The 24,763-nt window shown below is 36.7% G+C and overlaps 4 protein-coding genes across 4 annotated transcripts; 2 read left to right on the top strand and 2 right to left on the bottom strand.

The window, feature by feature from the left end:
* Positions 1-329: 329 nt before the first annotated feature.
* On the bottom strand, positions 330-2,458 carry LOC130730367 (NAC domain-containing protein 2-like). Its single transcript, XM_057582356.1, has 3 exons — positions 2,201-2,458; positions 1,638-1,924; positions 330-1,222 (listed from the first exon to the last, which is right to left on the bottom strand). Exons 1-3 carry the CDS (start codon positions 2,370-2,372, stop codon positions 707-709), a joined length of 975 nt encoding a protein of 324 aa, XP_057438339.1. The 5' UTR covers positions 2,373-2,458; the 3' UTR covers positions 330-706.
* A 6,966-nt stretch (positions 2,459-9,424) lies between these two features.
* Positions 9,425-13,927, top strand: LOC130730366 (dnaJ protein P58IPK homolog). The gene is made up of 9 exons (XM_057582355.1): positions 9,425-9,681; positions 11,110-11,275; positions 11,592-11,793; positions 11,954-12,114; positions 12,203-12,296; positions 12,401-12,613; positions 12,740-12,820; positions 12,946-13,164; positions 13,376-13,927. Exons 1-9 carry the CDS (start codon positions 9,564-9,566, stop codon positions 13,580-13,582), a joined length of 1,461 nt encoding a protein of 486 aa, XP_057438338.1. The 5' UTR covers positions 9,425-9,563; the 3' UTR covers positions 13,583-13,927.
* Positions 13,928-15,146: 1,219 nt separating this feature from the next.
* LOC130730365 (fasciclin-like arabinogalactan protein 11) lies at positions 15,147-16,144 on the bottom strand. The gene has a single exon (XM_057582354.1). The coding sequence runs from the start codon at positions 16,084-16,086 to the stop codon at positions 15,331-15,333; it is 756 nt and encodes a 251-aa protein (XP_057438337.1). The 5' UTR covers positions 16,087-16,144; the 3' UTR covers positions 15,147-15,330.
* A 2,406-nt stretch (positions 16,145-18,550) lies between these two features.
* On the top strand, positions 18,551-24,763 carry LOC130730364 (uncharacterized). Its single transcript, XM_057582353.1, has 11 exons — positions 18,551-18,994; positions 19,970-20,287; positions 20,361-20,469; positions 20,560-20,653; positions 22,024-22,111; positions 22,211-22,294; positions 22,537-22,633; positions 22,728-22,815; positions 23,003-23,108; positions 23,184-23,276; positions 24,057-24,763. Exons 1-11 carry the CDS (start codon positions 18,812-18,814, stop codon positions 24,450-24,452), a joined length of 1,656 nt encoding a protein of 551 aa, XP_057438336.1. The 5' UTR covers positions 18,551-18,811; the 3' UTR covers positions 24,453-24,763.

The following is a 24,763-nucleotide window of genomic DNA, read 5'->3' as shown; positions in this document are numbered from 1 at the left end:
CCACTGAAAATACATGTTAATCCAGAAAGTTTGCAGGGATCCGATGTTGCTGTTGAACTCATCTACTTCTCATGTGGGATATTCCCCATAATCCTGGAGGACAAGAAGCGATTTGCAATTGCTCTTCAAATTCTCTTTAAAAACTCGTTTGAAAACCCCCGTAAATCCTAAATCGTGGTGGACAAAAGTGAAATCTAAGAGAAGTTGCTTCTGTCAAAATTTTTTGAGTAGCTTAAAAGACACACATCAGTAACTTCACAATATGATTTATCTAAATGGTTTAGTTTGTTTTAGTGCAGTGGATTTTTTCAGTCATGCAAAATAGAAAGAAAACAAGAAAGAAATGCATCAATACCATTATTAATTTTCAAACTATAATACAATGAGCAACTAAGTGGCACTATGGTGCCACTTTATTCTTCAAACTATCTCTCATATCCCCAATACACGCAATTGAAATAATATGCTGTAACAGAGTGTAGAAAGTATACCACACTTTTACAGCTATATACATTCCTATGTCCTGAAAAGAATAATCAAACTGTAAGGACATGTAACCTACTGCATTGTTTCTTATTTACATATAGAATTCACTTTCCATCTACCCATACTGCAGACAGATCTATACAGGTTCTATATGTACACAGTTTCACACAAACAATTTTGCACATATATACATGCATCTAAGTAACTCATGTATATGAAGCTATTGTGGTTGCATGATCGAAGTCCACTGGTTGAAGTAGTTGAAGTTATAGCCTATGGCAGTATCTGTCTCATGTTTTTGCTCCCTGTCATCAACTTCTTTGCATAGTTTTTTATTGACAGCATAAAAGTCCAACTCATTTTCTTCAGTGGCTTTTCTCTTTAGCGGATTAAGCAAGCACTCGGTTGCAGATGCTAAGAACTTAGCTTCCATTATGCTTAAGCTGTCTTCATGAAGTGAAGCATATGGTTTAATATCATCATTTCCATTACTGCCAAAGCCTGAGCTTGAGGAAATACCAATGGAATTAGGCAGAACAGTCTTAGAAGCCAAAATATAAGGCAGCATTGGAAATTCATTCTGCGCAGAGTTTTTGACTGGTTCAGAATAAGAGCTCTCATTTATTTGTTGAAAGTTGCTTGTTACTGGTTCATAGCTATGTTCATTAGATTCTTCCCAAGTGCTTCTTGGGCTGCTGATTTTTTGCCGAACCCGGCAAAGCACCCACTCATCCAGCTGAAAAACAAAAGCAACAAACTGTCAAAACTCAATCGAGTTAACTTAATAGTCTCTTCAATTCTTAAATGATACGGAGTCGGTCAACTTAGTCCCTGAAAGATGGAAATAAGCAAATTACTTCCTAAAGATGAAAAACACTCAATTTGGTCATTGAAATATTAAAATCACGATCAAGGAAATCCTGAAAAATGAAAAGGTGATCCATTTTCATCCCCAGAAAATAAATAGAAAATTTATTTATCTTTCAGGGACCATTTTGTCTATTTCCTTCAGTAGGGGAACGAAAGTGACCAGTCCCATATCTTTTCGGGATCAAAGTGGTATTTACTCAAACCCAATCCTACCCTTGTGGCGGCTACAAATCATCAAAAAATTTAGAAGATGGAAAATTGAACTTATGCAAATGACCTACTCTCATAGACCCTCTTTGCTTAGAATTTGAGATCATTGAATCATGCAACCTGTACTCATGCATGACCCAATCAGTTTTAGATCCTTTTGGTGGACGTCCCTTGTAGAACACAAGGGCCTTCTTCACTCCAATGCTTTTCATCCCACAGGAAGTGAGAATTGGTTTGTCAGTCCCAGTAGCTTTCCAGTATCCTGAACCAGCTGCTCTATTAGGCCTCACTCCTTTGGGATATTTCCTGTCCCTTGGAGTAAAGAAATACCACTCTTCCTCCCCAAACAAAGCTTTGCCTGTTAAAAATGAAAAACTAACATTACTTTAGTTACTATACCTTCAAAAAAACTATAAAGAAAACTTTCTCATGCCCCTCATGAGTGTTGTCCTGCCATAATTGACCAGTAAGTGGTCAATCAGTGTAAATAGAATGTCATGTCATGACAGATAGTAATAAGTTTTAAAATTTTCATTTTAGTGATCAACAGGAAGAGGGCAACAGAACTCTCGAAATTAGAGAGGGCATGAGAAAGCTCCCCAAACAATAAATAAGTGAAATTGTAAACACAGACTTGGCAGCTCCCATGGATTATACTTGTAAAGTTCAATTTCTGCTATGAACGAAGCAGGAAGTGGACATGAAGTCACTTTATTTCGAAGATAATGAACGATGAGCTCCTCGTCAGAAGGATGGAATCTAAATCCAGGAGGAAGTTGGATTTCCAAATTAGGATCTTTGTCCATGAAGATAAGGCCTACTGAGGAACCTAGGGAATATATCTATCAGTTGCAGATATTATCGATCAAAGTGGTTGTAAGCTTGAATTCACTGTGTATGGCTTATATATATATATGTAATATGTGGCGCTTGAATTTGCAGAGTGGGACCATTAACAGGTGATATAATACTAGGTAGGTGTGGGAAAAGAGAGGTTGAAAACAACCCTTTTGTCCCATGTTCTGTCAACATTCTCTGAACGGCATACTCTATAATTTATTCGACTTGGTTACTTTGCAATTTAGACAAAAGATCGAGTCCTTTGGTCTCCAAAGTCTGGTTGAATTGCAGGATACAACTTGGTCTGAAACTTAAGGCTATGTTTAGATATCTATTGCAACCGGTGCAAACGGATGCTAGTACTCACTTCAAGATAAAATGTGAATGGAACTCTTCCTATAGATTAAAGTCTGTTCACATTGTACTCAACTGGTTCAACTCTTGTATCGAAATTCGAAACACACTTAGTTTGTGGATTTTCTGCATTTAATTCTCTAACATTTCTAAATCAAACTACATATCTGCCTCAAACCCAAGTTGCAGATTATTGTAGATTCACTGAAAGACAACACTATCAGGGAAAGTGACAGGGGATGGCGCAAACTTCATGTTGCAAAATTATATTTAGTTATAATTTTCATAACATTCTTTGATTATGACTTATTACTAAAGTTGAGGAGAAACATATGCTGATGAATCTATAATAATGTTGCTACTTGATTTTAATAGGACTGGGATCATGTCATCAATTAGGTCTATTTAATCAAACAACAGTTATTTAAGATTTGTGGTGCAACATGTGAGAAGTTGTTGCAGTAGATAATTGGAAGTCTCAGTTGGCTTTTGGTGATTTTCACCAGATGCCATGACAGATTATAAATTTGTAACTTGTAGCAGAAGTTTAATATAACTCTAGTCAGTTGCGTAAAATTCCTCTGAAATGAGGACATATAGGCCTCGTATGGATTGGATTATAGCTTATGAAAACTTTTTAACTGAAGAAAAAGCTTTTATATGTTTATCTGAAAAAAATTCCTGTGTAAAAGCATATAGGTCTTCAATGAGAAGCTTGTACAAAGAGGTTCACATTGCAAGAGCTGATTTTCCAAATCATGCTGTTACGATTTCAATTTTCAGGAAAAAGTGATTTTAAACCTTAGGAATAATTTTTGGTGAATGGCAAAGGGGTTCATAGTGAGGCATGAATTTCTATTAAAAGTATTTTGAGTTATTAATTTTATTAACGGAAATTTAATCACACACCTATGTATGAAGATAGGTTTGTTTTCATGAGTTTGTGCTTTCAGTTTGGTCTCCGGAATTGGTCGTTGCCCCCAGTTGAATTGAGCTCACTTCTTACTTCCGACTTAAGTTGTTGTGCTGGTCCTGTTCAGTTTGTTGTTTTATTGTCTTTAGTTTTATTTATTAAAAAAAGAAGTGGTCGGGAGTTGGTGTTACAAAGTTATCTCACAAAACATCAAGAGTTACAAGGTTTCAAAAGAGAAAAGGAGATGTAGGGGAATGATGCTTGTATTTGGCATTATTCCTTTCATACATTATTGTTTATTTTTCTTCTAAAAAATTATTGCTACCATTTCATTACACAGTCCTATTGCAAAAAACTCCAAGAAACAGAGCATGAGCAGCATAATAAGACCAATTTGATCCTGTAATTTGGTTTCTTCTTCTTAGAACTAACCAAACAATTCAGTGTCTTCATTAATGGACAGGCTGTTTTGACATCACCACTCTATAATTCAATCAATAGAATGATGAACCATTAGTCCATGAAACACTCATTAGAGTCATTTCTTTTTTTTTGGGGGGGGGGATGATAACATATATATCAAGTCAAGTGTGATGTATGTAAAATATGGCCTAAAAAATCCATTTTGATTAGATTAGCAATATAAATGTTCAAACCGAGGCTTGACATCGATTTCTAAGCCAGGTTTTAAATTCTTAGCGTAACATACAAACTATTGGTGTGAACACTATTACACAACAATCTGTTTTTTGTTGTTTATGATATACTATTGTGCAATGATTTTGACATCCATTGATTGAATCATGAAATACTACTATTGTGCAATGATTTCCTACGTGCTCTTATTACACGGCAAATGTGTAGACTCCATACTACCATATTTGACTGCAAGGCTTGCTGAGAAATTAGGAACAACATAACAATAAAAAAACTGAGACCTCAGAGCGTGTAGGATTTAGCAAAAAAAAACCCATAACGAAAATGGCATTACAAAGCATTGACAACAACCTCAAAGATTTAGAAAATTTAACTTCCTCAAGCTTAACCAGTATTAACGTTGGAGCAAAGGAGAGTATAGACGCAAAGCAATTTTGGCACCCTCTTCTTTATTGCGTTGTGATGGCTGGAGATAAGGAATTTGAGCTTTGCATGTATGATGTATGGTTTGAACCTAAGACATGTTGGTATGAGAAGGTATTCCAAACCAACAAGCCATTAGAGAACCAGCAACCATTGAACTCACCAGTATATATTTATTAATAATGCTTCTCAATAAATAGGAGATTTTTTTAACTAAACTTTTATGATTTGTTTTAGGTTTTATTTTTGTTTTAGTCACATGTGACCTCTACAAAGGCAATCATGTTCTACCTGAGTGTGGTGAAAGTTAAAGGTCTTTCAAAAAACGTGTTCCTAAGAATCCTTAGGGGTTCAAACAATTAATTTTAGCCACTATGATTGATATTCATTAGGTAGAACAATTTGTGTTGATGAATTGCGCTTATGAAGTTTCTACGAGGATCAAAGACTCATAATACATTTCAAATACCATTACATTTTTTTAACATGGTACGTACTCATCAATCAAGAAAAATACACATCTTCCTCATTCAATTAATGATTCAAATAGATTTGAATTCTCAAGAGCAATATCACCAAATGAATTGAAAATAATTTTTATTGAACGACATAACACATGCTTAATAGTTAATATACTAAAAAGTTAGTGTACAATAAATTTTTATCAAGTTCTTAATTATCTACTATTTAATCAAATAAAATTATTATTACATGAATTATTTCATAATTTATTTTAAATATAACTTAAAAATGTTGCATGGGTTTAACTTTTAGTTACTTAAAAAAAACTTTTAGTTATCAGTAAAATAGGTGGTGGAAGCAAAACTTAACTATTTTAATTTTATACATAAGAGATTTATTTCTAAGGAAAAAAAAACAAATTTTCAAAAAAGAATATTACGGAAACTTAAAATAAAGGTATTTTGATGAGTTTGATAATGTTGCTTCATGCTAGATTTGAACCTAAGACTTGTTGGTGCTTGTTGACATTCCAATCCAACAAATCATTAGGTAACCAGCAATCATAGGCCTCACAAATATATACTTATTTGATATGCTTCTTAAATTGCCCTACTTCCATTGGAAGAACTCAAGCAAAATCCTTTAGGGGGGTCCCTCCTTAGAGCTACTTTTAATTGTGAGCAAACTTCAGGCTGATTTGCTTCGTAGTAGTGAAAAAAAAGCATAAAGATTCAACCAATGAGAAAGGAATACGGAGAAAATGAGATAAACAAGCTCAAAGCTGAGCAAATATGAAATCGATGAAAGCACCAAAATCAGTGTGAATGTAGATAACTGATTTAGTGTGAATATATGCATATTATGTGTTATATGTATCATCAATATAATTTTGCATTACCCTATCTACTAGATAGATCTATAAATTTAATGTTGTGAGTGCAATTAACAAATGAGACACAAGTGAGACATTTTTTACTAAAGGAACCATCAAAAATAAAATATTTTACACTCAAATGAGGGCATTTAGCAATGTGGCAAATAAGTGAGGACAATTTTTACCAAAGAAACCATTAAAAATCACATACTTTTACAACTTACTTTTTTTCTAATGATTTTTTTTCCAAAATCAAGTGAGGGCACATGCCCTCACACTCTTGCCCTCACACTCTTTAACCTGCATCTGTCCTTGCGTATCTACAGTAGGTTTTTGAAGGCTTACAATAAGAACTAAAACTAAAAAAATTAAGAGAACTCAAAATAGAGGTATTTTAGAGTACCTCATTGACAGAGTTTGGTCATTTCCACACTCAAACCCAAACTCAAACTCAAACTCAAATAGGTGCAAAAATTAAATCCAAACCAAACTCCTGGGTTTCAAGTTACCTGAACCCAAACTCAAAACCAAAACCCGTTGTGAGCATCGAACCCATAAAAAAAAATCAAGAACCCATCCCGGAAACAACATGTCCATAAGAGAACAACATGAACATAAGCTGATTAAACCCAATCTCACACCCGAACTCAAACATATTTTAAAATTCGGATGAAACCAAATCTAAAAAAATCGGTTTTCACCCGAAATTTCAGATTTAGTTCGGGTCAGGCCCACGAGAATTGGTCTTCCTGCCATCTCTACTCATTGATCTTTGGCTCTCACGTTGTGCTGCTGTTGAACTTGGGATCTACTAGTATTTAAATATTCTCTAAATCTTCAAATCACACCGGAAACAAACAATAAATTATCTCTCAATTATTTATTTATTTATTTATTTTTGTCAAAAATCATATAGTAATTAGTTAACATGCTTCTACATTCTACACCAACACCTGAGACTAATGGTCAGGGACGCTTAAGCTTAAATATGTGAGGCCCAATCTGATTTTGGAATCATTGTGGGCTGAGGCCCAATGGTGTATTCCCTAACCATCACCACCACCGTCACGACCATCCTTTTCTAACGTTGTCACTAGTGAGTAGTGACACTCTTCTCTACCGTTAGCTCCATAGTCACCACTACTATCATAATTCACCTTCACTACTACCACCAACGCTACCATTACCACCCTCCACCACTGCCACCGCTCCTACTACTTTCACCACCTCCACCCTTCACGACTACGTCCACCACCATTATATTCCCAGCAGTTAATAGCCACCTAACACCAACATTATTGCTATTCGATAATACTAACCTGTACCACTGTTACTATTTGGCCCCTCCACCATCGTGTAGTCGCGGCCACCCACTATTATGAATTTACAAATAACTTTTATATTTAAAAAAAAATTTAAGTTATTTTGTACTTTTAAAATAAAATTTGATCTATAAAAATAAAAACTTACAAATAACTTTTACTTTTTTCTTAAAATTATTGCTTTAAGCTTTAATTTAAAAGTAGTTTTTTAGACATAAAAAAGTCGGGCGAAGAGAGGACTCATTTTATTAAAATGATGCACTCGATGATGACAAAAATAAAATAAAATAGTTAAAAATAAACAAATTTTTTTACAGTAAAAAAACAATATAATGTAATTGGATCGTGTTTTTAATATTAGGCTTATTAGCACTTTTGGTCCCCAGGTTTCAAAAATGTGCAAATAGAGTCCCTCACGTTTAAAAATAGCATTTTGGTACCCTGACGTTAGTCTCCGTTAACAGTTTTGGTCCCTCAGCTGATTTCCGTCCAAAAGTTAACTTTTTTTGCTGACGTGAAATTTTTAATAATTGTTTTTTTGAAAGTAAATAAAATTTAATAGTTAAAATTAATTATAAAAAAAACATCTTCTTCATCATATCTTCTCATCTTCATCGTTTCTCTCTTTCTGCATCATCTTGTCCATTTCTTCTTCAGCCCCAACCCCATCAAAACCCTAACCCCAACCTCCCAGTCTCCCATTAAGAGAAATAGATCAAGTGAGGGATGAAAGGGGAAAATAGATTGAGACGGTGAGGGATGAAAAATGTCAGATCTTGGTTCGGAGAGTGATCTGAGGGACGAGATCGAGGGGAAAACAGTAGCACGGCGCGACTAGCATAGGGGAAATGGCACAGCGACGAGTCTTGGGCACGACGGAGGGGAGGGTTTGCTTGTTGTTGAGATGGAGATCTGGGACGCATTGGAGGTGCGATGGACCCAGAAACCCCTCTCTATTTCTGAATCGCTGCTTCCCTCTCCGTTTCTGAATCTCTACTTTCTCTCTCTCGATTTTTCGAATCAAGATAAGTAAAGGATAGAGGCTGCGGTCGTGATTCGTGTTTGGGGCTGAGAAAAGAGGTGATGGCGGTTGTGTGTTTTGCGAAGATGAAGAAATGGTGAAGGGTTCCATGGTTGAGGCGGTTGTGTGGTTTTCTCCTCTTCCAAAGGAAAGGTCATCTCGCCTCTTATCCCAATCTCGTGGCTCTAACGCTCTTTCCTTCACTCTGTGGTGGCTTTGTGATTGTCTTTTGAATTTTTTCTCTTAATAATTTTCATGGAATCAAGCTCTGAATTAGTGACAGTAAAATATATAATTTGTTCCATGGAATCAACCTTCTTTGTACAGACATTCTGAACAATTTTTTTTTTCTGTTCAACATGTTTATTATATATATATATATATATATATATATATATATATATATATAAAACTTGTGCTTTGTCTCCACAATCTGAAAAAAAAATCCTTTTAATGAGTTTTATTTTCTGGGTTAAGATGGTGAAGATGTAGAGGAAGAAGATGAAGATCATAATGTTTTTGGGTAGTGGGTAATGGTGAAGAGATGGAAGCATGTGCAGCTCACATGGGTGAGTCTAATGAAGTCTTCTCTCTCCTAATGTCATGCCATCTCACTTAAAAAAATTCCACGTCGGCAAAAAAACGTTAACTTTTGGACGGAAATCAGCTGGGGGACCAAAACTGTTAACGGAGACTAACGTCAGGTACCAAAATGCTATTTTTAAACGTGAGGGACTCCATTTGCACATTTTTGAAACCTGGGGGACCAAAAGTGCTAATAAGCCTTAATATTATTTACAAAATTAAACTTTGATGATTAGGATTTTCGTAGAAAGGCCAGATGACGTGGCAAATCACTACTGGATGTGTTTTGCACAGGTGGCTACGAAAGTAGTACAATTTAGCCCAAGATCCACGTGTAAATCCCTCATTGGCACAGCTACGTGGGATGACATGTAGAACGTTGTTAAGCTACCAGGTTTCGGTGAGGAAGAACAAATCAAATAACCTGCGTCTGCGTGTTCTGATTCTGGTGAACAACACTGCAATCGGTGGTTCCTTCCTCTTCGAATGTGAGTGACACAGCAATTCAATCAACACAGAGAGAGTGAGAGAGGAAGAAGATCCCAAATGTTCAATCCTATTGGCTTCTCCATGGATTCCAGGGGATTGCTCTACACCGTCTTCATACTCAATTTCGTTTTGGTCTGCCAACTCATTCTCCTTCAACCTCTCGTCTCCGCAGAAGGTAAACCCTGATCTCTTTCAACTAATTCATTGTTTTTTCATTTTTTGTTTTTGTTTCTCTCGCCGCCATTGTAATTTGGTCTTCGCTTTTCGTAACTTTGATGCTTCGATCGAACTTTGTTTCGTGGGTCCCCTTTTCTATTTCCGTTAGGTTTTTATCTGTCATGGTTTGGATTTCGTGTCTTTGGATATGAGGGATAGTGTAAGGAACTTAAGCTGATCCCTGAATAGCAATGCCAATTTTGTTGTATTTGGCAGTGGAATGGTCACTGTATTTTAGAATAGTGTCAATGAGTTCATTTGATATAGTGGGTTCCTGTTAACCAAATTGCACATTTTTGCTAGGAGTAGGATACATCATGTCATGTATAGTTGGAAAGTTTAGGATTTTAGATTGGTAATTTCATGGGAATTTTAACTGTCTAGTCTGCCGGTTAACAAGACCTGTTCTGATGTTGCTATGCTATTGGATTTTATGGTTACAAACATGTTATGAGCCCCAAAAATGAAAGTACATGATGGTGTTAGGTGTATGAATCAAAACATTGTATTTCTTGTTAAGTATCTAGACTATTTGGATAAACTTTTCAGCGAGCACTTGTGAGAAAAGAAGAATTGAAATGATCTTGCAATGACTGAGTATTTGCAATAGTTTCTTCTCACATAATTTGAAACCATTTTCTGCATCTCAGGTTTTGCAAAAGCAGCCTCATCTAACCTTTTCATAAGCTCCTATAATCTTACTCTTATAAGGGTTTTTTTCATAACTTAGGAATCAAATACTGATGTCAGTTAAGAAATTCCAATAAGCTGGAAGCTTATCCAAACTGGACCATTATAGTACAAGTTCATAACAAAGAGGGTGGAAGGTTGAACTAAATCTTTTGCAGTACATCCTTTGTTAGGTCCTAGTGTTACAGACGTACAGAATTGCACAAGAAAAGTGAACGAGAGAAAAAAGCCAATAATCTTTATTTGAAATGAACAGTTACAAGAGGAAGAGTCCTCCTTTACAAGGCTCCACTGTGTTTTCTCAGTCTACAACAACAATCTTCATTTCCTCTCCTCTGCTACTCCTTACAACCCTCCTATTTATCATCTTTTATTAGAGCATTGCGAGAATGCGAGAAACAAAGAAAGTAGCACTCTAAAGTGAAATTTTGGTTTTAATGCATCATAAAAATTGCAAATCCAAGTATGTTTATTCCACTATGATGTGGTATATGGTAGTTTGCCTCTCCAATTTATTTTTTTGTATTTATTGAGGAAGTCTCGTTTAACCATTAGGGTTAGAAATAAAATTTATGTGCACAATTCCACTGGAAAATGTTGTTCCTATTTTTATTGCTCCTTTATAAGTTCTGTACCGGTTCAATGTCCACCTGTCTGTTACCTAAACAATCATTGCTTTGTTTTTGGATGTGGTCAGGTGGAAAATCTGGAAATGCTGCTGAGTTGTTTGAGAGAGCATCACAAAGTATAAAAGTGAAACATTATACTGAGGCACTTGATGATCTAAATGCTGCGATAGAAGCAGATCCAACCCTTTCGGAAGCATACCTTTTCCGTGCATCAGTTCTTCGTCGGTCATGCAGGTGTGGTTCATTTGCAAGTATTAACTTTCCCCCAGTTTTTAAATCTTAGAGAGAACAATCCTTGTTAAACACTGGGTTAAGCTTTTGAAGTGTTAATCAGTGAATGTCAGTTCCAAGCCTTGTTATCACCATTAAAGTTTTGCGAAAACAAATCTCCCCCCCCCCCCCCCCACCATAACGGGAAACCCCTAATATTGGGATTATATTTAGTTTCATTAAGTAACCATCAGACCACTCGATCCCCGCCTCACCTCCTGAGTCTCTCAAACTCCTAATTGGAAAGTTATATCATTCAGGTGCTTTTTGGCTAATGTAGATATGAACAATCTGAGAGGAGCTACAAAAAGTTTCTGGAGTTAAAACCTGGAGATTCCGCTGCAGAAAAGGAGCTTTCTCAGATGTTGCAGGCACAAAGTGCCCTAGAAACAGCTCAATCCCTCTATGAGTTGGGCAACTTCTCAAAATCTTTGGAATATATTGATAAAGTTGTTCTTGTTTTTTCTCCTGATTGCACTAAGGTAACACTTTTATGCTCTTTCTGTTCCATAACTATCATTTCAGTTTTGTGGCTTTATAATTTCACTATCGAGTCAAAAAGTGAAAGCCCAAGCATTGGGTTTGGCTGGGAAGTGGTATGCATGATAAACATGTTAATTCTATATACATTGTTTTCTACAGGCTAAGCTTCTTAAAGTGAAGTTGTTGATAGGTGACAAAGATTATGAGGGTGCCATTGCAGAGTCTGGATTTATGCTCAAGGAAGATGAAAATAATTTAGAGGCATTATTGTTGCGAGGTCGTGCATATTACTATTTAGCTGATCATGATGTTGCCACGAGGTTTGTCTTGTGGAAAATGATGTTGAATTATTGTAGCATTCTTATAATTTATGTAAATGATCCATCTTATATCCGGACATACGTTCAGGCATTACCAAAAAGGTCTCCGTCTCGATCCAGAGCACAGTGAACTTAAAAAAGCATATTTTGGATTGAAAAACCTACTCAAAAAGAAAAAATCTGTAAGCCCCTTTATTTTGCACCCTATCTCCAGTTAACTTTCCTTTATTCTCTCTTCTTGATGTTCAAGATTTGTTGATTTTTTATTTCTATGTGCTTACTAAAGGCTGAGGATAATGCTAGTAAGGGAAAGCTAAGGGTGGCTGTGGAGGAATTCAAGGCTGCACTTGCTGTTGACCCTAACCATCTTGCACATAATGTACATCTTCATCTTGGCTTATGTAAAGTGCTAGTCAGGCTTGGCAGAGGAAAAGACGCCTTGGACAGTTGTAGTGAAGCTCTTAAGATCGATGAGGAGCTTATTGAAGCTCTTGTTCAGGTTCACTATAATCTTTAACATCATTGTGCTGGTTTTGTCTTTTAGCACTATTTTTCTGGGCTTTTGTGGTATTCAATTAAAATTTTATGTACGCTGCACTTAATTACTTGATGCTCTTGGATGCAGAGGGGAGAAGCTAAACTCTTGACAGAGGATTGGGAGGGAGCTGTGGAGGACATGAAATCCGCTGCTGAAAAATCTCCTCAGGTTATATATTTTGAACTCATATATCTTGTTCCAGATCACAATGATAAATTAGAATTTTGGAGTAGTTTTATAACCTTAATAGTTTTGTAGAGTAGAGTTTGATTAGCAGTTTCTTATAACTGCAGGATATGAATATCCGTGAAGCATTAATGAGGGCCGAAAAAGCTTTAAAGATGAGCAAACGCAAGGATTACTACAAGATTTTGGGAATTTCAAAAACTTCTTCCGCTGCTGAGATAAAACGTGCCTACAAGAAACTTGCCTTACAATGGCACCCAGATAAGAATGTTGCCAATAGGGAAGAAGCAGAGGCTAAATTTCGAGAAATAGCCGCGGCATATGAGGTCTTTAGTCCAGAAAAAATGCCTTTTTTTTTACTTTTTATGTAACCTGTCCTTAGCTTCTCTACTTCAGTCTTTAATCAGGGAAATGCTTATGTGATTGTTGGATATGTTTATCATGCTTACACAACCATTGTTTGCTAGTGTTGCAGTTTTTTTTTTGCTGTGGATATTATATTTCTGTTGCATAACTGATTGTTGCACTGTGTTTTAGGTTCTAAGTGATGAAGACAAACGTACAAGATTTGACAGAGGGGAGGACCTTGAAGACATGGGAGGCATGGGTGGTGGTGGAGGTTTCAACCCCTTTGGTGGTGGGGGGCAGCAGTTCCACTTCACTTTTGACGGTGGCTTCCCCGGAGGAGGTGGGGGAGGGTTTCCGGGTGGTGGATTTGGAGGCGGCTACGAATTTCATTTTTGATTGGGAAAGCCATATTACTCCTGATATTTTGGCATAGTTGAAGTTATAATAGCTTTTGTTGATTTCCTCAAGGGACCACAGCTATGATATTGACTAATCACTTGCTAACGGTTGTTGAGGTAGATACATAGGTCATCCCCAAATGCTTGCAAGTCATGAAATGTGCTTTAGGGACATTTTTCTTTGTGCAGAAGTGATGGGGTAGGAGTTAGTTAAGGAGACGCTTTTTGATGTAACCCCATTTCATTTTATGTGGTGGTCGTCACTCTTGCGGAGACTTTGAATTGTAGCAACCACTGTACTTTTGTTTACATATTTATGTCAATTGAATTGCTTCACACATAACATCATGGAAATTTTGGTAGTTTTAGAGTCTAATTGTTGAACTGTCGTGTTAAGTTTTAAATTTGTTTGCTATACCCGTTTCCGTGGCTCTTCAATTTAGTGTATGCTTGGATATATGGCGGTGATACCAAAATTACGGTGGACATAAGTAATTTTTCTTAATTTTTGTAATTATCCACCATGATTTTTGCTTTACCATGATCTTCCACCACGTATCCAAACATGCACTTGAACTACCAAGCTCTCGCGCTTTGAAATACACATCAGCTGCATTTGACAATGTTATTTGAACCTCCGAATTCCATGGCTACTATTGTTAACCACATACATTTTACTTATGCACCTCTATCATTTAAAGTTTGAATAACACACTGTTTTAAAATATACTCTTCAACACATGATTGGTTTGCTTTGTACACAGTGAACATTTTTTAAAAATGGTGAATGTACAAGTCTAGTGAATTTTTGGCATTATTCATGTTAAAAGTTTCACATTGGTTAGAGATATGATATTGGTAGAACAATTTTTAACTCTTAAACTAATTTTTAGGTTAAGTTAGGCCTCTTAAATTCTAATAATTCATGATTTAGCATCATGTTTTTTTGTTCCTCTTTTTAATAAATTTTGACCCACCATGTTGGTGAAGGTTCACTTCCAATTGATAGCCCTACTACTCAAGCTGAAGTTTTCTGTACATGTTTAGTTCTTATTAATTTGTAAAGTTTAATGAGTTAATTTAAAGTCAAAATAAGTTAATCCTAAGTCCTAACACATAGATCGTGTAGCATGAGTGGATATCATTTCAATTTCTTCTCACACACTGACGTTGGGCAAGTCTCTAATGCATACTACCGGATAGTGTAACAACACCCACTTTTGTGAGCGTTAAAGACCTCCAAAAAATTGTTGTCGCTATTCACAAAACATTAATTTTCTCGAGACATTAGTCTCATAAGTCCTTAACGTCATATGAGGTTCCAATGAGTATAGTCTGAACAAGTTTAACTCCTCGTCCAGTTAAATTCAATGGAGAGTGGTGAAATATAGGAAACAAGTCCTTTGTCTGTGAGTTGGAAACAAAATCTAGTGTATATAAACTAGAGAGTTGCATTCCTAATTACCTCAAGACATTTTGGTTTAAGCTTCTACCCACCTCCAAGCCATTCTCACTCTCAGTCTCTCCCAACATAAAGAATAGAAAATGTTTTACATTGAACATGAATCCAAACAAAAATGTATTTTTTAACCTGATAGCAAATAGCAACACAAGTACACGGGATCTCCATCATCACTCAATTCAAAGTTCAAACTCCCAATAGAAGGGAAAAATAATAAAATAAAAATCAAATTAAAAAACAAAAGAAAATAGGAAAAAAATGAGACAGCCATGCCATCCTAAAACTTACATCCACAAACAAGAAACAACAATGGCAGCAACAACTGCACCAATGTAGGTGACACTGACACCCACCGCACTGGAAGTATCAACTGATGCATCCGACGACGACCCAGATGGAGAATCAGAAGCCCGGACATTTTTCTCCGGCTTGGTCGGCGCCGGAGCCTCCGCCGGCGCGGCGGTTGGAGCTTGGCCAAAAAGCGCCAGAGGAAGGAGCACCTTCTCCACCTGATACACCGCGAGCGTCTTATCACTGTAGATAGTGTTGGACACGGTGGTCTCGACCACCCCTGTTGTTATGTTCACCTGGTTCCCTGAGGTGGTCACGTTCAGAGGGTACTCACCGTCGCCACTGTTCCCAGCCTGTGTGTGCAACGGGTTACTGGCGGTTTCGAACTGTGACATTGAGTAGAGTGTAGGAAGAATATGGAACTGAATAAGCTGCAATTGGTCCTGTGTGTTGATGGAGTTCAATGTCCCTGGTTTTAAACTGGAGAAGGCGTTGTCTGTGGGTGCGAAAATGGTGAGGCCTTGGTTTGAGTTGTTGAGCTGAGAATTGATGCGGTCAGCTACTTGGGTTGCTTTGAGAATCTTGATGAAGGTTGTGAATTGCCCTGCTTTCTCAAGGATTTGGGTGATGTTGGTGGGTCCTGCTGGTGCTGGAGCTGCTGCTGTTTGAGCAGAGATTGTTTGGAAGAGGAAGAGGAACATGTTGAGGAGGAGGAGAGGGAGGAGATGGGATAGATTTGCCTTTGCCATTGTGAGGAAGCTGGAAGAAGAAGAAGAAGAGTTTGTGATTTGATTTCTATTGGAAGGGGAAGCAGGGATGTGGTATATATATTGTTATGTTGTGTCTTGTTAAGGAGAGGGTGAATTGAGAATTTAAAGGTTAGGTGAAAGGTTACAATTAAACATCAGGTATTAAGGTGGCAAGGGGCCCTCAATTAATTAATTTTGTTGCTAAAAGCAAGAGATTTTAGTGAAGGAGGATTGTTTCCCCATTGAGAATTAAAACTAATTTAAGAGTCATACATTGATTAAAAATGAGTAAGAAAAAAACAATAAGATATGTGACTCATAAGCTCAATATCTTAAGGTTCTTGATAAAGATGTAGTGTGATGTCTGTTTCTCTTAGTGGTCTTCGATGTTAGTTTATTGTTGCATATTCTTATGCTTTGGATTTCCTCTCCAAGTGATATAAGAGCATCGTGCTTTCCGTATTGGCTATGTTCTGCATTTGGAGGTGGGTTGTGAGTTTCAATTTTCATTAATTGGGGGTGAAGATTGGGTTGTGAGTTTCAATTTTGATTAATTGGTGGTGTTAGAGTTTTGCTGATTTCTTGAAGGGACCACGGCAATAAGTTTGACTAATCACTTGCTAATGGTTGTTGACGTGAGCCATCCCATGATGAAGATGCTTGCAATATACGAAATCTGGTTTGCAGAGAATTTTGCTTTGTGAAGAAGTGATCATCGGGTAGGGGTGTTGGTTAAGGAGGCACATTTTGATGTAGCCACTTTTCATTTTTATGCTGGTTGATTGAATTGGGAATTTGGGATAAATATTCATTCACACTAAAGATATACCAATACTAAGTGAGAGATATAAAGAGAAAAGAGAAAAATTAAAGATATGATAGTTTTTTTTTAATGTGATAGAAAAGATAGAGAGATATAAGAAGAGAATATGAATGCAAATGAGATGGAAGAACGAATGAGGTGTGAATGATAAAATCTTGAATTGTCATCGAACTTTGAGTTACTAATGCTTTGTTCGGTTTGGATTATGAGACTAACTTTGATATATTTACACAACTATTTCTCTTCCATCTCATTCTCATTTATTAAACTGCAAAACAGACTTCAAAAAATGAGTTAGCACGTAGTTGCGTTGAACCAAAGTAGAAAATAAAAATAAAATTAGTACAAAGAAAAGTAAAATTAAAATATAACATCTAAACCCAAATATACATGAATTTTGCAATTGGCAATGGGGTAATTACACTCACCTCCCCTAAGATTTAACATTATTACACTAACCTCCCATCTAGTTTGTAAAATATATTGACCTCCCCTCCTTCATATATTAATTTGAAAAATAGAAGGGTGGTGAATGTTAAAATGATAAATCTCAGGAGAGATCAGTGTCATAATGATAAATTTAAAGGAAGGTTGGTGCAACGTTTTCAAATAAAATAAGGGTGATTAGTGTCTTGTTAATTAATAGAGGGAAGGTCAGTGCAATAATGAAAGTAAGTGTAGTTACCCCATTGGCAAAACACTAACATACTAACATAATAATTGCTAACCATAATCCAAAATGGTGCGGTGGGCTTTCCCTGGTCCACTTATTGGTTTTCTGGGCCACCAATTTCTAATATTCGCCAAAAACAAGAAGATGGGCTCGGTTGGTTGAATGTGATTGGCACACACCACAAAGCACCGAAAGCGAAAGCCGAATCTATTGGCCAAACAAAAATGACGAATCTGAAATTTGAATGTACAAATGCAACACTGAATGCTTATGGACTTTTTAATGGTATTCTTAGTTCTGATTAGATCATAGATAGAGATCTCTTTGTCCCTTTTCTATTTCAACCATGCTTATAACCAAGTTGGTTTGCATTGCGCCTCAACACTTCCTCCGTTGAATAAGTGGTTAACGGTTTGATTCTCAATTCTTGTAAATGAAAAAAAATTAAATGATCAATTTCTTACTGTTAAGTGCTTTGACACAGTAGAAATGATAAATTAATCTCACAATTATTAACTATAGAATACATTTGATTACTCCAAAAAAAGATTTTTTGGTAAAGACAACTGGTATCAAATCACCTTTTAAATGTCGCCAGATTTAAGGTTTAGTCACAGTTAATGTTGTTTATCACTCTCTCGAAGTGTATTGTGTTTGGATCGAACTCGAACTATTCTCATACGCTCAGTCTGCGTTATCAACTGACCTACCCCTTAAGAGTAAAAAAAAAAAAACTTTCAAGGTTGCTAATGCTATGCTGCTATGCCTGAGGCATGAGGTGTGTTGTGATTTAAAAAGTAGTAATGATGACGAGATAAGATAAGAGAAAGAAAAGAAAAAAGCAACTAACTCCGAAGCTATAATCATAGCCGTCCATTTCGTTGACTGAAGGTTCCATTTGCTGAAAAAGAAAAAACCGATTCCCACAATTGGAATTGCCAATGCTATAGAACCGTATTTATATGAAATAGCCGCAACAAAAAAACCCATTATAATTTAATTTTATTTAATTTCCTTTCATTTCTTCTTCTCTTTGATCTGAGAAAATCGAGAAAAACATAGAGCGAAGAAAAAGAAGAAGAAGAAGAAGAAGAAGACATTGTTCGTTGCTGTTAGAAACCCTAGCAATAGCAGAGTGATACAGAGAGAGAGAGAGAGAGAGAGAGAGAGAGAGAGTGTGTGTGATTGATTGATGGTGATGATGATCGGTGCGTAGTGCGGTGGTGACGATGATGAACACAGCGAACGGCATGGTGTCTCCGTCGTCGACTTCAGCGGGTAACAACAACAACGCACAGTCGCCTGGTCTCAAGACCTATTTCAAAACCCCTGAAGGCCGATATAAGCTTCAATACGAGAAAACTCACCCTTCTGGTCTTCTTCATTACGCTCATGGCAAAACCGTTACTCAGGTTTCCCCTCTCTTCTCCTTCAATTCTTAACCCCCGATACTTATGTGGAATCTAATCTACCTTTTTGCATCGTCTTGCTTTGTGATTGGATTCGTTTTTAGGGTTTCACTTGTGATTCATTTCTATGATCTCTGATTTTGACTTGTTCAAGTTTTTGATCTAATTTCAATCTCAGTGGCATTTTTTTATTGGTTGGCATTCTGGGATTAGTGGTTGACTTTCAGAATTAAGTTTCATTCACCTGTGATTGTTTTGGATTAGATTCTTACTTATGGCCTATGGGAGTGAGTTCTCAACTGATAGATAAGTGATTGATTCATTGATTCTAGGTTAATGTTTTACTGACACTCTAAATCAAACTGCTCCAATTGATATTGATAGATATGAAGAAAGAAAAGAGAGAGAAATGTGAGATATCATAGGAAAAGTAGATAGAGAATTAGAGATAGGAAGAGAAAGTAAGTGAAATTGAGATGGAAGAGAAAGTGGAGTGTGAATGAAAGTTGGGATGCAAAGAAGCTAGTTTCAACTTATGTGGAAAGTTGTTTATTAGAAGATTTATAGATATGATTGTTTTTTATCATTTTTCTTTTTTTTTTCTAGAAGTTTTTTGTTGAACTTTTTTCTTTAGAGCAATGATACCTGGCTCGAATAATGCCGCCTACGAATTAAATGAAATGGTTATTTCAACATCCCTCTTGACAACCATACAGTGGGCTCCAGTATTTAATTAGTAATTTTCAATTTTTTTCAATAAAAGCAAGTTAATATACTAGGCTACGAATTTTCGTTTCGAGCCATGTCATTTCGCTTTTTTTTAATCTAAACTGGTTCTTGACTGTCTTTGAGCTATCTTCTAGAATCAGTTTCGAGGAATGCTGGTCTTTTTTTGCTGGATGAATTCTTTAATGTTTTTTTCTTTCTGTTACTGTTTGTTGATTGGGCACGTTGTTGTTGGTTTGATTGGATGATCAGGTAACCTTAGCACATCTTAAGGACAAGCCTTCGCCTTCAACCCCGACGACGGCGTCGTCTTCGAGTTTTAGTGCCGGTAGTGGGGTGCGGTCAGCGGCAGCTAGATTGCTGGGAGGAAGCAATGGAAGCCGAGCACTTAGTTTTGTTGGAGGCAATGGTGGCAGCAAGAGCAACGGGTTAAACAGTAGGATTGGTTCAATTGGTGCCTCGAGTTCAAGTAATGCAGTGGCTAATCCAAATTTTGATGGGAAAGGAACTTACTTGATATTCAATGTTGGGGATGCAATTTTCATAAGTGATTTGAATTCTCAAGACAAGGTATACTGGTTGGGTTTTGATGGATTTTTTTTATTTTGGATTTGCTTCATCAGGAGTTTCTTCTTGCATGTAGGACCCCATAAAGTCTATTCACTTCAGTAATTCAAATCCCGTATGCCACGCATTTGATCAGGACTCTAAGGATGGGCATGATTTGCTCATTGGCTTGAGCTCTGGGGATGGTAAAGAAGTGTTCACTATGATTTAAATTTCCATTTTGTAAGGAAAATTTAAGCTATATGAATTTACTATTCCTGTGTGTATTATTGTAGTCTACTCAGTGTCACTGAGACAGCAATTACAGGATGTTGGTAAAAAGCTTGTTGGGGCCCAGCATTACAACAAAGATGGTTCTGTCAATAACAGGCAAGATTCAATGAACCGATCCCTTGTGATGCTTTAACTACGAGTGTTAGGCTTTTCTTAAAATTGTTTTATGACTTAATTTGCTAGAGTTCTTTTTCTTTGTGCACGGAGTTGTGATTGCTATGAGTGCTGATACACAAGAAAAGAAAGAGAAAGAGAAAGAGAGAGACCGGGAGAGGGAGAGGGGGGGGGAGATTCATTCTCAAATGTTGATCTAAGTAACAACCTTATTGGCAACAAACATTTATTCTTTGGATGCTCTCGAGTTTGTTGATTGAGTAGTGTCAGTTTGGGAGAGTAGATTATAAGCAAACAAGTAGGCTGTTAATATTATGCTCAGAAGGTCAGATTTTGATGATATATGTCCCTTGACTGTCACTCTTTGGTCAAAATGAATAAGTTATATATTGATTCTTGTCCTGGTGTCTGTTAATGATGCAGTTGCCTATTAAACTATTAAATGCTCATTATATGTTATATATGCTGGTGCTTCACAATTGAGTCTGTTTAAAGAGTAAATAGTTGATTTTTATGCGATATAGAATGTGTTCTCCTGTAAATTATTTCCAATCTTTCTTATAACTTTTGGTACGTAGACAGAACAGAAAGGAACATTTTGTTTTGTTCTCTTTGGTTTCACCCATGGATTCAAGTTGTGGGCGCATCTTGTGATGTGACTGCAATATTGCAGTTGCGGTAATCGATGCGGTAGTGTTGGCAACTTCATCACACTACAATTGCAGTGCGTTAGAAAAGTCGCGGTGAACGGCCACAACAGCTGTGCATTAGGCCACACCAAAGTGCCACTGGCCTCAGTTCTCATATGAATTGTTCTTCATTCTTCCTTTCTTTGTTTTGTGTAATTAGAGGGAATTTCAAAGGGTTAGGGGAATTTTAGGATGGTAGTGAGCTAGTGATGGAGGAAAAGTAGGATTTGGGAGGGGATGGAGATATGGGATTTGAAAGGCTACAATCAATGCAATCATATTACAAGTTCATGTCACAAGGGCAGCAATGTGAATTGAACCACAATGTTTGCAATCACAGTGATCTCAACCGCCACTGCAGTTCAGAATCGTGGCTTCCACCCTTTTAGGTGGAACAAGAATGTACCACATTTTCTACTTTATGTCCTGTCCTATTTATAATATGTCCTGTACCACTACTTTTTCTACATGAATTTTGAAATGCGATTGACTTCAGTGGTTATAATTCTTGGCATTGTGTGGTAGAGAAGTTAGAGGCCTGTTCTTTAAACTTGACATTTTATCAAAGTTGTCCAGATTACCTTCTAGTAGTTTTATGTATTGGAATAATATGTCAATGACACTAATTGGAAGCAATCTTATTGATACATTGTGATTTGACAGCCGTTGCACTTGTATTTCTTGGGTTCCTGGAGTTGATGGTGCTTTTGTTGTTGCTCATGCGGATGGGAATTTGTTCGTATATGAAAAGGCAAGACACATTTATCAAGAGAGGAGTTAATTTTTGGTTCACTTGTACAGTTTTCTTGTGCCGAATTGAGCAGATATTTACCTCCTCTTCATATTGCAGAACAAAGATGGCGCTGGTGATTCTTCATTCCCAGTTATCAAAGATCAAACTCAGTTTTCTGTTTCCCATGCACGGTATAGCAAGGTATTCAGTCTGATGTCTTTTTGGTTTCCTTACAACTACTTTTGCTACAATTAATTTCTTCCTTCATCAGTAATTTTTGCTTGTTCTTCTAGACTGTTGCAGGTTTATCACTGAAAATTTGTTTGATTGCACAATTAACACCTTCAAGGCATAATTTGTTTGGAAGAAATGTTGAACTCTAGGTTTTGACTGTTTTTGTTATTACAGCTATCACTTTTTAATTTTTTTTTTTTCCTTTGCAGAGTAATCCAGTAGCCAGATGGCATATATGCCAGGGATCGATTAACAGTATTTCTTTCTCAAATGATGGGGCATACTTAGCTACTGTTGGACGAGATGGTATTTCTTTTCTACAACGTCATCCTCACTTTGTGTTATTTCTACGACTTATTTCAGAAATAACATCTTAGACTTATTTTACTTATGCGTCCAGGGTATTTGCGAGTGTTTGATTACTTGAAAGAACAACTTATATGTGGTGGGAAAAGTTATTATGGTGCTTTGTTATGTTGTGCTTGGAGGTGAGTATGTTTGGGTTTTGTCAATTAATTAGTAAAATTGGCATGTTTGGATTAGTTCCAATTTTCTTTGTTCACCTTACTCCAGAGCTTGTAAAGTACTTATTTTACTTTAGCTTGTCACTCTCTCTTTAAAATTTTAATTCACACATTGAGAAAAGAAACCATAACAAACACTCTGCTTTAACAGCATGGATGGAAAATATATTTTGACGGGAGGAGAAGATGATTTGGTTCAGGTTTGGAGTATGGAAGATCGCAAAGTTGTGGCATGGGGTGAGGGACATAACTCATGGGTAAGTTGGTTGGTAGTTTTCAGTTGACAAATTTTCCTAACATGCTGATTTAGTTTGTGTCAAATCCGTGATCAGGTCAGTGGAGTGGCATTTGACTCGTATTGGTCATCACCAAATTCAAATGACAATGGAGAGACCATTATGTATCGGTTTGGTTCCGTTGGTCAGGTACTCAGAAAAATGTTTTCAGTATAAATTATCTGTCTGTAGCTTTGGCCCTGCTTTAAATTTTTCCGTGCATTTTTCTAGTTGACCTTGAAAATAAAACTTGTTGTATCTGCCTGCTTGGAAATTGCATAATTACTAGATGGTTTTGGTTTCAAATGTGTGATGGAATGACCCTTGGAAATATTCAAATTCAGTTGTGGTTTTCTAATTCTGGATCTGTGACTGGTTTCTTAGAATTGAGTAGAAACTAACATGTCAAGTATGTGCTTAGTTAAAGCTACCATAAAAGCAGAAGTGGAAAAATAAATTAGGAAGGCTTTATATAAGATATTTTACAGATATTAGAATTGAGTAGAAAGTTGTAGCAGCTTTCGGGCTTCATATAATGTTTCTGGGTAATTCCAATTCCTCAGTCAGAGTATACCTGCCAAAATCGAAGCTAGTTGATGTTAATGTAAAACATGTTGGTGTATGCTTGGTAAGAAGATAGTGTGTAATTTGTTTTTTATTTTCAAAACTTGGTGTATTATATAGCAAACTGATGTAGGTAAGACAATCATCAACTTCACTCGTCCCTCAAGAAGATGGAGAGGGACAAGGCTAAACTGTGTGGCTTCACTTGAATATTTGCCATTTTGCCCATGATGTTAAAAAGAAATATGGCCATATCATAATCAGTTACCTATGACTACTATTGTATGGGGGGATTATATTGTTTAAATTTTTTCCCAGCTCTTATGTTCGCACAAATTTTGGGGCTTAAGATGTTTTGGTTGTCAGGACACTCAACTGCTTCTATGGGACCTGGAAATGGATGAGATTGTAGTGCCTTTAAGGCGATGCCCACCTGGTGGATCACCGACATACAGTACTGGAAGCCAGTCATCCCACTGGGACAATGTTGTCCCATTGGGTACCTTGCAACCTGCTCCAAGTATGCGAGATGTTCCGAAAATCTCTCCGCTGGTTGCTCACCGGGTGCATACTGAACCACTCTCTGGCTTGATATTTACCCAGGAATCCGTACTTACTGCCTGCCGTGAGGGCCACATAAAAGTCTGGATGAGACCTGGAGCTCCTGAGAGCCAACCAAGCAACTCGGAAACATCGTTAGCTACTAGTCTCAAGGAGAAGCCTTTACTTTCGAGCAAGCTCAGCAATTCTAGTTACAAATAATGACGAAATCTTAACATAAAGCGAATTTTAAGCAATTTTTTTCAATATGGTTTGTTTATCTTTTATCTGGTTGGTTCACAGTTTTAACATCTTGATTCAAGTATAAATGAACCAGCTGGTCTCTCTGTATATTCAGTAATCACGGATGAGAATGCCATTGATGGAAGTGAGAGGATGAGCATGCCTCCTGTAATTACCAAACGGCCATTTATTAGGGTGTCTGATTAGGAATTACAGGAATAATGTGAAATTGGTCCTTAGAGATCGGTACTTTCAAAGTGAATACAAACAAGCCATTATTTATTGTCTTA

Source organism: Lotus japonicus, chromosome 1 (genome assembly GCF_012489685.1).
Source record: "Lotus japonicus ecotype B-129 chromosome 1, LjGifu_v1.2".
NCBI classification, from domain to species: Eukaryota; Viridiplantae; Streptophyta; class Magnoliopsida; order Fabales; family Fabaceae; genus Lotus; species Lotus japonicus.
Note: the sequence above shows the minus strand (reverse complement) of the source record. Positions and strands in the feature narration are given on the sequence as shown.